The 15,249-nt window shown below is 55.6% G+C and overlaps 7 protein-coding genes across 7 annotated transcripts; 5 read left to right on the forward strand and 2 right to left on the reverse strand.

Annotated features, from left to right (window-relative positions):
- Positions 1-371: 371 nt before the first annotated feature.
- BXZ73DRAFT_39528 (uncharacterized protein) lies at positions 372-3,376 on the forward strand (the record flags this gene model as incomplete). The annotated part of the gene is made up of 16 exons (XM_048018396.1): positions 372-452; positions 516-545; positions 620-639; positions 674-790; positions 835-902; positions 950-1,301; positions 1,351-1,526; positions 1,578-1,700; positions 1,760-1,803; positions 1,909-2,074; positions 2,128-2,237; positions 2,295-2,653; positions 2,702-2,858; positions 2,911-3,020; positions 3,062-3,117; positions 3,186-3,376. 16 exons carry the CDS (start codon positions 372-374, stop codon positions 3,374-3,376), a joined length of 2,160 nt encoding a protein of 719 aa, XP_047882483.1.
- A 293-nt stretch (positions 3,377-3,669) lies between these two features.
- BXZ73DRAFT_87089 (Snf7-domain-containing protein) lies at positions 3,670-4,579 on the forward strand (the record flags this gene model as incomplete). The annotated part of the gene is made up of 5 exons (XM_048024419.1): positions 3,670-3,729; positions 3,874-4,026; positions 4,077-4,229; positions 4,288-4,374; positions 4,427-4,579. 5 exons carry the CDS (start codon positions 3,670-3,672, stop codon positions 4,577-4,579), a joined length of 606 nt encoding a protein of 201 aa, XP_047882484.1.
- Positions 4,580-4,650: 71 nt separating this feature from the next.
- On the reverse strand, positions 4,651-6,626 carry BXZ73DRAFT_39383 (cyclophilin-like protein; the record flags this gene model as incomplete). The annotated part of the gene is made up of 9 exons (XM_048018363.1): positions 4,651-4,954; positions 5,005-5,312; positions 5,365-5,454; positions 5,510-5,650; positions 5,707-5,804; positions 5,862-6,004; positions 6,052-6,276; positions 6,329-6,475; positions 6,532-6,626. The coding sequence occupies 9 exons, from the start codon at positions 6,624-6,626 to the stop codon at positions 4,651-4,653; spliced, it is 1,551 nt and encodes a 516-aa protein (XP_047882485.1).
- A 991-nt stretch (positions 6,627-7,617) lies between these two features.
- Positions 7,618-9,072, forward strand: BXZ73DRAFT_39236 (uncharacterized protein; the record flags this gene model as incomplete). The annotated part of the gene is made up of 1 exon (XM_048018339.1): positions 7,618-9,072. The coding sequence occupies one exon, from the start codon at positions 7,618-7,620 to the stop codon at positions 9,070-9,072; it is 1,455 nt and encodes a 484-aa protein (XP_047882486.1).
- Positions 9,073-9,162: 90 nt separating this feature from the next.
- On the reverse strand, positions 9,163-9,466 carry BXZ73DRAFT_96627 (uncharacterized protein; the record flags this gene model as incomplete). Its single annotated transcript, XM_048027121.1, has 2 exons — positions 9,163-9,227; positions 9,280-9,466. The coding sequence occupies 2 exons, from the start codon at positions 9,464-9,466 to the stop codon at positions 9,163-9,165; spliced, it is 252 nt and encodes an 83-aa protein (XP_047882487.1).
- A 286-nt stretch (positions 9,467-9,752) lies between these two features.
- BXZ73DRAFT_96628 (general substrate transporter) lies at positions 9,753-12,216 on the forward strand (the record flags this gene model as incomplete). Its single annotated transcript, XM_048027122.1, has 18 exons — positions 9,753-9,836; positions 9,898-9,914; positions 9,964-10,070; positions 10,126-10,294; positions 10,346-10,391; positions 10,446-10,505; positions 10,556-10,677; positions 10,736-10,862; positions 10,909-11,004; positions 11,053-11,065; positions 11,124-11,141; positions 11,195-11,209; positions 11,262-11,398; positions 11,457-11,600; positions 11,652-11,814; positions 11,868-11,876; positions 11,929-11,985; positions 12,035-12,216. The coding sequence occupies 18 exons, from the start codon at positions 9,753-9,755 to the stop codon at positions 12,214-12,216; spliced, it is 1,566 nt and encodes a 521-aa protein (XP_047882488.1).
- Positions 12,217-12,744: 528 nt separating this feature from the next.
- On the forward strand, positions 12,745-14,589 carry BXZ73DRAFT_39462 (P-loop containing nucleoside triphosphate hydrolase protein; the record flags this gene model as incomplete). Its single annotated transcript, XM_048018382.1, has 3 exons — positions 12,745-13,034; positions 13,091-14,000; positions 14,074-14,589. The coding sequence occupies 3 exons, from the start codon at positions 12,745-12,747 to the stop codon at positions 14,587-14,589; spliced, it is 1,716 nt and encodes a 571-aa protein (XP_047882489.1).
- Between the last annotated feature and the right edge of the window lie 660 nt (positions 14,590-15,249).

Raw genomic sequence — 15,249 nt, forward strand, 5'->3', positions numbered from 1 at the left:
GATGGAGATGTGGGGGCGAAGGATGGGCAGGAGTTCCCATCGAGCCCGCGTGAACGCCGTTCGCGTAACCGAAGTGGGGCCCACACTGCCCAGCGATCCGCGGCTGGCGGAGAAAAGACGTGGCGATGTCGTGAAGACAACTCGCGGGCTCGGTGCGGTGCAGCGCGACGAGATCCACAAACAGGAGCACACGCCAGCGGCCGCGAGGATGAAATTGCGCGAGAAGCTGGCGGTATCAGCACCGATTGAGCGTCAATTGGGTCAGGACGTCCTCTGCTTCGGCGGGGTTTGTCAGCATCTCCTCCTCACACATACACATACAAGATCCCCGCCACCGTCCTCCGTCTGGCTGATCGTCCACCCGGTCCATCATGCCTAAGGCTGCTATCACGTCCCCTGTGCGCTCAGCTTCTGCCCCTTTCCAGAACCCGCAGGTCTTGCGCCGAAACCAAGTACATCTCCCTGCTCTCCCCCACCACTTCCATTTCGTGGTTGCTCATGCTGCCTCCCCTCAGGCATGCCACCAATGCCGCCGCAGAAAACTCGTCAGTCTTCTTTGCATCTTTTCTTGCTTCTTCCATGTCTGACCAACCCCTCCGCCTCACAGAAATGGTGCGAGCCCCGATGCCCGATGCCCGAGTCGTGCTCACTCACGGGCGCCTGCCCGCTCAAGTGATGCCAAACGGCCCGCTTGTTCGACCTGCCGTCGCTCCCACTCATACGCCGTCGCACACGCTTCCCCGGGCACAGATCTACTTCCACGCCCTGAATGCACCTTCGATGAGCGTGCGTGGAGCCATTTTGCCTGGCTGTGGTTAATCTAACTTCATCTAGTTCCCGAGCTCTCCCCCCAGAAAATCAAGAGCCTAAGAACAAGTTCGAGCGGCTCGAGACTAGGATCAGTAAGCCGGAGCGTCTCACTGCCTTCATAATTCTCACCCTCCGATAGCTGAACTGGAGGCTCTGCTCCGCGAGAAGGATCAAGAACTCTCGAACACCCAGTCCCGTCCAAGCTCCGCAGAGGGCTTTTCTCACTCAGCCCTTTTCTCAGGGTTCAACGACAACTTCAGCTTTCACGATGGCTCTCAGATCTCTCTGGACCCCTTCCCCTCTTCCACCCTCGACGACCTCGCAGGCATTGCCTCCTTGATGAACAGCTCTTCGATCCAACCGTCGTCCACTCACCCGCTAGGTTTCGGCAATATGCCGACCACAAGCACTTATCCCAAGAGCTGGGGTATAGATCATATCGACCCTTCTTGGCCACGGAACCTTCCCAACTTAGACATGCTCCGCCCTCTGTAAGTCATTAAATCTCTAGCCCTTAGGTATGTACGCTTAGCCCAGCAGCGTGGAAGCATTCTTCTCCTTTGCTCCCTTGTCCAGCAAGCTGTTTCATAGGCCGTCTTTCATGGCTACTCTCGCGCTTCCTCCGACTCATCCCAAGTTTCCCCTACCCGCCATACTTCATGCGATGTGCGCTCTTGGTAGCATGTACGCTCCTGATGGCTCAGCGTCGTTTGGATGTGAGTAACGATGCCCTATGTCGCAGAACCACCACTGAACAAATACCACAGTGCCTGGATCAGCGTTCGTTGACGATTTTGGAAATGCCTTTGCCGAGCTGCAGATTTCCGCTGCGAAAGAAGTCCTTGAGTCGGCAATGAGAGGCAGCCCTGATATTTTTGGCGCACTGCAAGGTAACAGTACGCACTGCTGATACAGCTTGCCGGTCACTCACAATCTGGCTCACATACAGCCCAGATTGTGATAGCTATGTGGTTTTGGCATAACGCGAGGTCTGTGGCTCTGTCATTGCGCACTTCTTCGGATACTCACCACGCCGCCAGGTGGTCCGAAGTATGTTACCACGCACACTTCTCACTATCACTGGCTCATCGGTGGTAGGCTTGTGTTGCTTTTGGGGCGTCACTGCGTTTCTCAGTACCTTGTGGGCTGAACGCTTGCCCTCCATTCGATCCATTGGCGAGTTCGAACATGGCTCGCGCTTCCATCATACCTCCTGCGACTACCCCGTACGAAGATGAGATGCGCCGGAACGCCTTTTGGGTTGGTGAGCGCTGTTGTTTTGCTACAATAATTGTTTATCCCGCTCATCTGGCACAGCGTACATTTTGGAGCGGCATTTTGCATCCATCAACAACTTCGCAATGTTTCTGGATGACGAAGACATCGCTCAGCTCCTCCCCATCAAAGGGGAGAGTTTCGAGGCTGGGGTGTGTCTCTAGAATCTTTACACTACTGAGCGCAGTTTTACATTTCCATCACTGCAGGAGTCTGTACCCACTTCTCTGCGGCAGTGGTCACACGACCCCAAGCTCTTCTCCACCCACGTGGACGAGATGGACTCATTCGGGCTTCACGTCAAGTCGACCATTCTGATGTCGAGGGTGAAGGTTTTCAACACGCGATTCAGAATCCGACGTCATCTCGGCGACCCCAAGTACACCCCACAAATGATGGTTAAGGAGTACCCTGCCACTCCGAGGTTTATGCTTTCCGTTCCGGCGTTCACAGAACTGGACATGTCTATCACTACGTTCCTGGAAAACCTTCCCCCTCACATGAAGACTCCTGTGGTTAACGGCGTCATTGACCCTGCCCTCCTAATTGCTATCTCTAATGCCCACTTGTGAGTGCGTGTTTCCTCGACATATATTCCATCTCAACCCCTACCCAGTGCGACGATCATCCTCCACGAAGGGCATGCTATGATCGGCGTCGACGCCTGTATATCAGCGTGCAAGATTCTTGCGGCTTCTCGCGCAATCTTGGATATCATGTACAATGCGTACTCTACTGGGCATAACCTGGCTCTCCTGGGGGTCTTCCCGATGGTACATTCTTCATCTTGATGGTATTTGAGCACCTTTCTGACGAGCGCGTCAGGTGTGCTGGTTTGCTGCAGGGCGTGTCCTCACTCGCTTCCTCCGGGCGGCGCTCGACGCGAAGAGCGAAAAGTACATCCAGATGCTTCAAACGGAGATTGACTTCATCAGGTACGCGTTCGGCAGTTTTCATCCATAGGACATATGCTGAGCGGGGCGCTCCAAAGATCTGTCATTTGTGGAATCGGCGACACTGTTCCACATGCCCGTGCGTTGATTCATGATAGAGCCTCCTAACGTACGTACCGCTCACGCCGGAGACCAATGTTATTGTAGACCACTATGGCAAGATGTTGGACGACTACCTCGCGCAAGCATGCGGGAAGACGCAACCACAGCCCTCGCGGCGCGCGACACCCCCTTCTTCGATTCAGATGGACACCCAGGAGATTTCGGACGAGGACCTGAGGATGGTCAGTATGAACGCTCTGACAGCTGACCTTGGAAGCGGTCTGGTTGGAGTCTGATAGTATCTGGGAACTGATTTAGTAGCATACGAAATAGTAGCCTGACGAAATATTGTACATATACGAATGTGGACATTGCGATGCGCTTAGCTTGCTGTGGAATTCAACGTTTTTGTCGAATGCTCAGACACTCGAGGTGCACCTTCTTGCAGTAGTGTCCGAAGTTCGCGGAAACGGCGGGACCCCGGGCCGCTAGTGTCGCGCACAGCTCGTACTGTCCTTGGTACACGACCACCGCAGATACCCGCTCTCTCCCATACAGCAGCCGCGCCTCACCCTCGTTTTGGAACGACATGGGGGGAAATCAGTCGATGCCGAAGATTACCAAGCAGGACCGCGCAATCCTAGAGTCAGTATACCAGTGCTTGTCCGGAGGCGTAGAGACGTCAACGTTCACAGTCTGAAATTACAGCGTGACAAGGTCCGACAGTACCAGAAGCAGGTGCGCCACTCATGTGCACATCCACTCGCTATAGCATGGGTCAATGTCCATTAAGATCCAAGCGGTCCTCGGGCGAGAGCACCAAATAGCGAAGGCGCAGCTTGCTGCAGGGAACAAGGACCGGGCACTCATCGCGCTGAGGAAGCGGAAGTACCAGGAGGGTCTTCTCGCAAAGACGGATACGCAACTGGAGAACCTGGAGAAACTGGTGCGTCGATTTATCTCTGTGTCGGCATAGTCCCCAGCAACCGTCCGCAGGTGTCGACCATCGAGTTCTCTCTCGTGGAAGTGTCCGTCCTGCACGGCTTACAGCAAGGGAACGAAGTGCTCAAGGAGATTCACAAAGAGCTGAATGTCGAGAATGTGGAGCGGATAATGGAGGAAACGGCAGAGGCGAGAGAGTACCAGCGGGTGCGTACGTCGACGGTCCCATCGCTGTTCTGTCGTACTATCAAGGTCTGGTCACCAGGAGATCGACGAAATGCTGGGCAACTCGTTGTCTGCCGAAGACGAGGAGGAAGTACAAGCAGAGCTCCTCGCGCTCCAAAGAGAAGAGGTATGACATGCATGCAGTGCCGTTGCGGAGATTTACTTATGACCTATCAAAGCTTGGCGTTGTCGAGTTGCCTTCGGTTCCCATCCACCCAGTCGAAGACCTGGAAGAAGGCAAGAATCTCCCTACTCTTCTTCCCCACATGGCTGACTTGGACACAGAACGGGAGCCCCAGAGCCAGACAGAACGTGTCCCAGTGGCTGCTTGAACGATCTGTCTGTGACATATGGATGCATGTTTGTACATTACTCATACAAGGAATATATCCGACAGTCCGTTCTACCACCCCTCGAAGTCTCCAAAGCCAATGCGCCGCTTCTTTTTGGGCTCCTCGGGAGCTGCAGTGACGATTGAAGGCGAGGATGCGGCGGGTCGTTTCGCATTACCGTTGAGACTCAGATATTTCCCCACTCCACCGCCGACAACGCCATTTGCCACCTCCTTCCCAACCTTAACACCAAACCAGTTCACGTCGTCCTTCGCCTTTTCTTCTACTTCCTTGGCTCGTGTGACCTGAGTCTCAGCCTTTCGAGCGCGCTTCTTCTCCTCGCGTCGCTTGTACTCTTCAAAGGGATCTTGATAACTGTCCCACGTCTTAGTACATGGCATGCACATAGATGGAAGGAGACGCACATCATGACTTCTGTTATCTTGACCTGCTTCGCCGGAATATCCGTTCCAGGCTTCACCGGAAGTGCTCCAAGTGCGTCGAGGACATCGTCACCACCCACAAGCTTGCCGAAGACTGTGTGCTTCTTGTCGAGATGAGGAGCAGCTCGGAAGGTGACATAGAATTGAGAACCGTTCGACGCAGGACCCGAGTTCGCCATGGCTAGAATTCCGCGGCTATCATGCTTGGCGGCATTGCGAAGGTCGCACTCGTCACGGAACGGTGTACCCCAGCATGACGCGCCACCAGAACCTGTGTCTCCCGTTTGAATCTGAAAACAACATTGAAGATGGATTCGCATGTGTTGGAGAGATAGAACCCACCATGAAACCCGGAACGAGTCGGTGGAACAAACAGCCGTTGTACTTGCCCGCCCTGGCCAGCTGCAAGAAGTTGTAGCACGTCTTAGGAGCCTTCATAGCTGATGTCAGCCAGAAATGCCCAATGGAAGTGGATAGAGAAACGCACCTTCTCGCAGAACAGTTCCAAGTTAAGACCACCACCTCCCAAACTTGTAATCACTCGGACGTATGCGCGACGCTTGCCAACGTCCTTCTCTTTACCCTTGCCTTTTGGAGGGTTTGTAAATTCGTCAAACATGAGTTCCTCCTGAAGGTAAACATAAGATATGGCACAAGGTGGAGGTGAGAGGTTGAAAGTCGAACCTCATCCCATAACAGCTGGGAGCTTTGTGTCTGAGGGTCCACCGCGGTCGAAGTCAAAGATGCACCTGGTAGACCGGTAGAATACGGAGAAGCATTCCCTTCGGATACAATGTGAACATTTCGAAAGGTAGTACGGAGACATGACGTGCACATACAAGGTACCACCTCCTTCGCCTTAGCTACCGCAGGCGAAAAAGGTTTCAAAGCCTGAGTTTTGCCTTTCTCAGAGGCTTCGGCGCTCGCAGCAAGGGGAACCTTTGGTAACGCATGGGGGTGCTGCAGAGTGATGACATCCTCCCTGCTCCGAATAAGAAACTGAGGCCGAGTGAAAACTGGAGTGCTCACTTCTTGAACTTCACATCCGCTATCAGATCACGTCCTCCCTTGATGCTCTCGGCCAAGTAGACATTCCCTGTGGAGGCTATGGCGACTATGTGGGAGTGCTCCGAAAAAGGCTTGAAGGAAATGGGGTCATAACAGTCTCCGGTGGGTCTTCGGGAGTAATGCAACGTGATCAGCTCCGAAGGTTGTAGAGGTTCTTGTGTCACCGGGTTGATGTTGTTATGCTGCCTGAGAATTTTCAATCAGCCACTGAGTAGCATTGAAGGCAAGCAGTACGCACTTGAGCCACGGTATGATGTTCACTAGGTCGAAAACGTTGCCAGTGCCGTCGGCGTTGCGTGAGCACACCGGATGGCTGAACGGTTGGAAAGTGAGTGCGCAGCAGTCAAATGGCGTCTGTGACCCAGGATGAGGGGCTTGTGCTTTTCTGAAGGTTGCACTGTGAGCGGCGGTAGAGCCAGGAATGGGGGATATGTAACGCACGCCCTGAACCCGGCTGAGGACGCGGTGTGCTGACCGAACATGCCCGAATGTTCAGCATGAGTGACATATAACTTGTTGGAATTTCCGTGTCCCATGTTGAACGAGCCAGTAGCAAAAAAGGCACGGAAGCGAGGATGGGGGCTGAGGCAGGTAAGTTACAGCTCGCGCAAGGCTCGTGCCACCGCGCGGTGGAACACGCATCACGTGCAGCTGTCGGTGCAATGGCCGGCACTGGATCTCAGGCTTGTGAGCTTCAGCCTTCTGTCCACTCATCATCCCTGCTCACTTTTTCACCTCCTCCCATCCGGGGAAGCACAAGAAGGACCCCGTCCAGTATGTAATTCCAGTTCTATCTCTGGATTAACTCCCTCACGAATCTCGTTCTTCAGCTCTGACGGGAGTGGGGACATGTTTCCTCGAATAACCGGCCATACTGTTCCTGCTACTGCCCTCGACTTCCTCCTCCCCAGGACCCTCATCAGTCGTCGTCTCTCATATAAGACGCATCAATTAGCGAGTAAAATCGTGAAGCCCGAAGAGAAGCGTCCAACGATTTCTTCATCCTTTGAACACAATGCTCTTGCCTCCCTCGAAGAACCTTTATGCCTGCTCCGCTCCGCAATCCGCTCAAGAGACGCGTCTGGGTCGGCGCATCTCTGGAATGACCTCAAGGCTCGGAATGGGTTCGTACTTCTTGGCCCACCTGCCTATGTAAACCTTTCCCTCGATATCGCAGAACGAGCCAAGAAGGCGGAAACGGTTCCTTTATCGGATGAAGAAACGGAGAGCCTGACTGAAATTGCTCTGTCGAGTGCCGCTCACGGCCATACACTTGGATTGAACGAGCTCATGCTTCTCGCCATCAAGTTATCGAAACCGCAGGACGCCATCGTCCTCTATGGCCAGTACATAGCCCGTCTGAGGGAACGAGGTGTCTTGGACCACTCCGATATTCAACCTGGTGTCGACGACGACGGCGACAGCGAATCGATGCCAAGATTAGCTCCCAGTCCTATCCGCAGTGACATCCTCGTCATGGCTGTTGTCGCCCACGTCCACCTCAGTACGTTCCACGCCGCCCTTGCTATGTATTTGGACGCTTCGGTGTCTATCTCCTCTGCAACTCTTTCCACACTCTCCCCCCTCTTCCCTCCACCAATCATAGAGACAGCCCACACATATCTTCGTCATTTCGACACCGCCGCCACATTATCCCGTCCAGCGGCACTGAGGAAGCGCATCGTGGACCTTACTCGGTCAAATAGGCACGCTATCCTTCAGAGACTCTACTCCACCGCCATCGAGGGTTTGCAAGGGCCCTATGCGTGGCTGGCGTTGCGACCTCAAGGCTTGTCAAAAACTCGAAGAGTCCTCCTCCCCGACTTCTTCTGGACAAGTTTCCTCACGAGTTTCTTACTGGGTCGTCGTACTGCAATGGCCGAGCGTGTCTGGGATGACATGGCTAAACTCGGAATCACACCCCCAATATCGGCATGGAATGCACTCCTCGATGGGTACTCCAAGACTTCCCGCATCGAAGATGCCATACGCACCTGGGATGTCATGACCGCTCATGGCGTGAAACCAGATGCGCTCTCGTACCGCGCTCTCATCTCGGGCCTCCACAAGGCCAAACGCCACCAAGAGGCGAGCTTTCGCCTCAACGAGTTCAAGCGCGAAAGCAGTTGTGCAGAACCCCCCTTTGATCCATCCGCCATCCTCGCCGTCTACAACACAGCCATCAACCAGCTACTCTTCGCTTCTAGGGAAGAATATGCTCTTTCAGTGCTTCGCACCCTCGAGGCGCAAGGACCTAGGCCCGACATCGTCACCTACAACACACTCCTCCGATATTACGGCCGGAAGGGCAACTTGAGGGAAATGGCGAAGATCCTTGCGAAACTTGGCACGGATTCAGTGCAAGCCGACATCTACACCTTTTCCACCGTCCTGTCCGCAATGCTGAAAGTTCGCCCCGACGCTGACAAGCTTATGATCAACTTCATGAAGAAGCAGGGCATCACTCCAGATACGACAATCCTGACGTCCATCATCAGTCATCAGCTCCGTGAACATGACCTGAAAAATGCACTGGACTTGTTGTCGAGGATGGAGAACAAGGAGTACCCTGGAGTGGAGCCCAACGATATCACTTACACTGCGGTACTCTCGGGTTTGAACAGCGAAAATTGGCTCGATAGCCGGGTAGCTGATGAAGAAAGCCGGCGAATATGGGATCGGATGCAGAAGCGGAATTTACAGCCCAATCCTGCTACGTACAACATCCTCCTCCAGGCGGCCCTAGCCAGCCCAGACCCACAGGGCCTATCCAACGCATTGACGTACTACCAGGACATGAAGTCGCGCCGGGCGTACATGGGGAACGACATGTGGTATCTTCTTCTCCGTGGGCTAGTGCGGAGGAAGGAGTTTGGATTGGCGAGGGAGGTGGTAGATGACCTAGCGAGGCACACTGGTGCAGAGTACGGGTTGCCAAGTGCGCTGCAGGAGCTAGTGAGGACAGTGCGGGCAGGGGTTTAAGGAGCGAGCATACGTACGGCACACCCTAATATGACATCCTCACGTCTTGCTCATGGGGGCACACGTCGGAATCGACGGAGAGTGTGGCTTCTAAGCACGCCGTCCGCCAAGAAAGAACGTCTTTCCGAGCCCGAGACGAAGGAATCGGGCGTAGGCTTATGATTCGGTCAGATGAGCAGCGTGCGGGAAGGCGGAGACAGCACGTACCCCAATGACTCCACCGCCGACCGAGCCATTTCCCGAACATGGGGAGGAGGACGATGCCAACGAGCTGCTGGAGCTGGGCAAGGCTCTCGCGCCATTCCTCCTCGGCGAGACGATCGTCGGAGTCGGAGTCGTAGGAGGCCTCGGAGGAGACGGAGACGGAATCGAGGGACTGGACGGAATGGGGCATGATGGGAGGAGCTGAGCACACGGCACGCTCACGGCAAGTGGCGGGCGTCGCTCGGCTGGGACTCCACCGGGCGCTGGCCGGCCATGACCTCATCTGGAAGCGCGAGTTGTCGAGCACAGAGCCACAGACACGCCCGCCAGGAGAGCCACCGTCACCGTCCTGCCCTGCGCTGCCATCGACCCGGCGCCTTCCCTCCTCCCTTCCACCACCTCCCTCTCACGCCCTCACGCCCCGCACGGTCTCTACTCCCTGACGACCTACTCGCCGTCCGCGCTGCAGATGCAGGATGCCGCCATCCTCTCCATCCCGTCTCGTGGGCCAGCCCCTTCTCTACGCCATATCAGTCTTTGCTAGCTTGGGTGTCTTCTTGGTCAGTCCTTCCGCCAACGTGCTCACTACTACATCGTTGCTCACCCCCGCTGTTCCACCAGTTCGGCTATGATCAAGGGTGCGCTTCCTGTGTGCATACATCTGTGCATAGCCTGACCCGTTGCCAGTGTCATGTCCGGAATCATCACCGGCCCTCACTTCCGGAAGTACTTCAACAACCCAGATGCCATTCAAGTCGGAACGATGGTGGCCGTCCTTGAGGTCGGCGCCTTCAGTGAGCCCACGAGTCTCCGTCTATTGAATACAACTAAGCTACGACCCCGTGCCAGTCACTTCCATCGCGGCAGGACGCGTGGGCGACATAATTGGCAGGCGAGGCACGCTCTTCATTGGTGCTGTCGTTTTCGCCGTAGGTGGCGCAATTCAGACTTTCACGCCTGGATTCTGGGTCATGGTCGTTGGCCGTGTCATCTCTGGCTTTGGAGTCGGCTTGCTATCGTGAGTGCCCCCCAGCTTATGCGCAGTATGAAGCTGATGGTCGAGCGTTAGGACCATTGTTCCCATCTACCAGAGCGAGATTTCTCCGCCTGATCACGTACGTGTGTCCCCGCTGAAACTTTCTGGCGTCTGGATTCACCTTGTGATTTAGCGTGGTGCCCTGGCATGCATGGAGTTTACTGGGAATATCTTCGGCTACGCATCTTCCGTGGTGAGTACATACACGAGTCTTGGGATGTAATTCTGAAAGATTGTCTCTAGTGGATCGACTATTTTAGCTCATTCATTGAAAGCGACCTGTCGTGGAGGATTCCGTTGTTCATCCAATGCGTGATTGGTGCCATTCTCGCAGCGGGGTCACTTGTGATGCCTGAGAGCCCCCGGTATGTTTCCCCAGTGTTATTTGAGATCTTGGTGCTGATCACTTCGCATGTCTACCAGGTGGCTCATTGACGTTGATCGAGACGAGGAAGGAATGCGCGTCATTGCGGACTTACACGGTGGCGACCCCGAGGATATTGTCGCGAAGGCCGAGTTCCAGGAGATTAAGGACAGAGTTGTTTTTGAGGTGAGGATCAGCGGGTAAGAAAGACGGCATATTGATCAGTTTACAGCGCGAATCTGGTGAAGCACGCTCCTACACTGCCATGTGGAAGAGGTACAAGCGGCGCGTGTTGCTGGCCATGTCGTCGCAAGCGTTCGCCCAGCTAGTGAGTTGTTCTTTGGCCGTCCTGAGCCTCGTTTATCATGCTTCCTAGAACGGTATTAACGGTAAGAGAGCAAGCTGCACCCTGTCTCCCGTGGAGCTAATATCCCATTTTTTCGAAAGTCATCTCGTACTATGCTCGTGAGTGCATTTTTGAATGCATTCCGTTGGTCACTGACTGACAACCTGCTCAGCGCGAGTTTTTGAAGGTACGGAACAGCTCCTTGCGATCTTAGATGCCTACAGGCTAATTGCAAACAGAGGCCGGATGGATTGGACGTGACGCTATTCTCATGACCGGTATCAACGCTATCATCTATATTCTGAGCACGCTGCCCCCCTGGTATCTCGTAGATCGCTGGGGCCGACGCTTCATCCTCATGACTGGGGCTGCTGTCGTAAGTACTCGTATCTCGTCGAAAGTACCTGATTATTGACGGTTGCAACTGCGAACAGATGGCTATATCGCTCGGACTGACGGGCTGGTGGATGTATATCGACGTCGCAGAGACTCCACTTGCGGTGGTAATTTGTGTCATTGTCTTCAACGCGGCGTTCGGGTTCAGCTGGGGTCCCATCCCGTGGCTGTACCCTCCCGAGGTACTTTGCCAACGAATCGTTATTTGGCTCTTACTCATCCAATGTTAACAGATCATGCCGCTCTCCGTCCGTGCGAAGGGTGTCTCCATCTCCACTGCAACTAACTGGGCATTCAACTTCCTCGTGGGAGAAATGACCCCCGAGCTGCAGGTCTTGATCAAATGGCGACTCTATCCTATGCACGGCTTCTTCTGCGTGTGCAGCTTTATTCTCGGTGAGCAGGGTCTGTGCTATGCAGGACCGTCATTTACTGACCAATATGCGCAGTCTACTTCCGTATGTTCTGTTGTCTGCCATGGGTAAACACTCACTGACGGACTCGTATCAGTGTACCCTGAAACAAAAGGGGTACCGCTTGAAGAGATGGATGCTGTGTTTGGCGAAGGTACGTCCTTGTATCTTGTAAACAAGGTGCAGTGCTCATCAAATCACAGAGGAGCTTGAAGAGCAACTGGAAGATGAAGAGTCAGAGCGGGCTTCTCTGGTGTCCCGTGGCTCTCGTCGCTCCAACCACTCTCGTCGCCTGCCGAGCTCCGTCTCGCAGGGTCTTGTCAGCCGCCTGATGGGACGCAACGGCCGCGAGAGCTACCAGCCAATCGGCGACAACGACGAATAGGAACTCGCGAGGATGAACAACAATGCAGTCAAGGACCACTCAGAAGTGGTGGCCCGCCGTCTGACTCCTCGCCCAAGCGAGGAGGACGAATGAGGGTCGCACATCCAGGGCCGATTGCCAAGCGGTCATTGGTAGTTGGATCGGTTCCTTATCCGCCGCCGTTCATCCTCACCGCATCGCTGACGCCCGCCGTGGCACACACTACTGTATTCCACATGATAATTGCCCTTGTGCGTTCCCACAAGGACGCATACCCTCCCAAGGCGGATGCTGCATTGTACCCAATAATGTCGCATCATGCATGCTAGCTAAAACTCTGTAACCTTTTTTGCAACCCTGACCGTCTGCTGAGAGACCCATGCGACGTGTCGAATACTAGGGTTATGTCATCAAGGGAGTGTCAACCAACCGTAATGGAATGAAGTTCCGTTATGCTAGGAATATCGAGCCTCGACGCACACCGACCAAGGTCTGGCGTCTATGCCGCACTTTCTGGATGGCGCCAAGTATGGGCGCTCTGGCCACCTCATGCTTCTCCCTCCTGCCTCTCGGTCAACGTGCACTCGAGCGGTGCACCGAGTCTACTCTGCAAGTAGGTATCCATTGCGCTCCGTGCATCACATCTCCAGCACCCGTCACGCCACCAGTTTCTCTGGCCAGCATACGTTTGAAAGCCTCCGACTTGACCCTAATGTTCTCAAGGCTTTGAGGCTTGCGTTTCCGTCCATTGAACGCCCCACACCGACGCAGCATCAATTTATCCAGGCTATAGTGGAGGGGAAAGATATCTTGCTCAAGGATGACACGGGAACTGGGAAGTGTGTATCAATTGGTTCTCTGCATTTTTATCACCTTACCAATAAACATCTGCTAGGTCCTTCGCACTCGCGTTAGCCGTGCTCAGCCAGACACTCCGTTTGCGGTTCGAGAGTGCCGTTGGGTCCCTGCTCCTTGTGCCGCACCGGGATCTCGCCCTGCAGTACCTCCATTGGATCGAGCGGATACACCACCACATGGCGAGTGCTCCGCCTCTTCCCTCACTCGTCCAAGTGCTGCTACGAGACACCTTCACGGACCCCGAAGAAGTTATCATGCACCTCCGAGATCAAACTCCGCGTATCCTGATCGCCACCCCGCAGTCACTGCACGGCATCTTGGCCCGAGATCCGAACGCACTCCCGCTGGACAGGCTTAACACCGTGGCCGTGGACGAAGCCGACGACCTCATTCCGATCGCCCCGACGTTGAAGGACGCCGGGAAGATGAAGAAAACGCAACAGAAGATCAAACGCCATCCTGGGGTCACACGGCTTCTGCTGAACGGCCTCTACCTCGAGGAAAACGCTCAGAAGGCGGGCTCGCGACAGCCTGTGGAGCGGTCTCTTTCTGACCACGATCCCAAGGCTGGACACCATCCTCAGCTTATAATGCTGAGCGCGACGCTGCGTACGTCTTTTAGGCGGTTTCTGTCTTCTGAGAGTGGGTGGCTCCGCCGCGACGGCAGGAAGGTGGTAGCAATTCAAGGCGACCCCTCATCGAAAGGCTCAAAAGAGTCGAGCACTGGCAAACCTCAGGATGAAGAGGACTCCGCAAACGCTCTTGGCGGACGCGATATCCAACACCATGTGCTGGTCGTCACTAAAGACGGCGGTGTCCGAAACGTGCGGGCGACTGACCTCGACGCCAGCGTCGAAGAGATTCAGGCGCGCAAAGCATTCACCGACAACGGCACGCAGGTTTCTCCATCGCCGGGACCGCCAAACGCCGTCGTTTCTGCCGCGACAGTGAAGGGTACGTGTTCTATTGAGAACGTCATATGTGCGAGCTATATTGAACCGTGGCTTGTGACCGACAGAGCATGCTTCTGCACTCAATCCCATCAGCATTGAAGCCATCGCAGAGACGTTCGCGCTCGAGGCGTCGTCCGTGGCTCTGTTGGTGCTGCCATCTGATGCGCCGGTCACGCGCGCGGTCGATGAGCTGCGAGATCTGGGGGTCAACGCCCACGCGTTGGACGTGGTTCAAGAGGCCAAGGGAAGATTGCATCTGATGCGCCGAGAGCTGGGGACGCGGGTGGACGACCCGACGCTGCTCGTGTCCACGCTAGCTTCGACGCGGGGAATGGACCTTCCAGAACTGTCGCACGTCTTTCTGCTGGGCATCCTTGACGCGGGCCGTGTGGACTCTTACATCCACGTCGCGGGGCGCGTCGGGCGTTTCGGACGGGGCGGGAAGGTGATCACGGTGCTGGAGGAGCGGCCAAGGGTGCGAGACAAGTCTGGGGAGCTGAAGGAGATCAATGGGCCGAAGCGGGTGCTTCACATGTTGGGCAAGTTGCAGGTCGCGCCGGCGAAACTGAGCCACTTCGAGTAGGGGTGGCAGTACCAGTAGCTCGGGAGAATATAAACCGGGATCACCCGTGCTCCACTCTCTGTGTTCGATGTTCGCGCGCGCTGCTAACGGCGGCCACGATGCAGCTCGCCGTCGCTGATACTTTGTTCTCGCGCACGGTGAGAGCGTGTCGTTAGCTGGTATGCAAGCCTGCCGGACAGAGCGGCCAGGGCCGGAGAGGGCGGTGACGTTGTGCGTCTGGGGTGCTTCGGCGAGACCGCTCCCCATCATGATCGCGGGATGGGCCCGTCGCAAGTGCTGTCAGCGCGCGCCGGCGGAATGCATGGCCGACAGTGGACGTCGTCGGGGTGCTATGGCCGCGCGGTAGGCGCGGGGTGGATTGCGCGGGGCGCGCGCAGCACGTCGGGACGACAGAGGCGCATGGCGGCCACGGCGGCGGCGGCTCAGACGACGTCGAGCCGGGTCGGTGCTGCAGGACTGTTATCGCGGTCGTATGTGCGGGGAGCACGGTGGGGCGGGGACCGCAGGCCTGCCGTGTGGGCCACCCAAACTCGGCGCGGACTCGACGGACGCTGCTGCTGGGTCGATCGGATGCCTATTGCGACCAGCCTCTCCCCTCATCACCATTTATCCCCTTCGTCCTCCTCCTCTTCCCGCCCTTCCTTCTCTCCCCTCCCGCCT

This window comes from Epithele typhae (assembly GCF_022376455.1).
Source record: "Epithele typhae strain CBS 203.58 chromosome Unknown BXZ73scaffold_3, whole genome shotgun sequence".
Lineage (NCBI taxonomy): Eukaryota > Fungi > Basidiomycota > Agaricomycetes > Polyporales > Epitheliaceae > Epithele > Epithele typhae.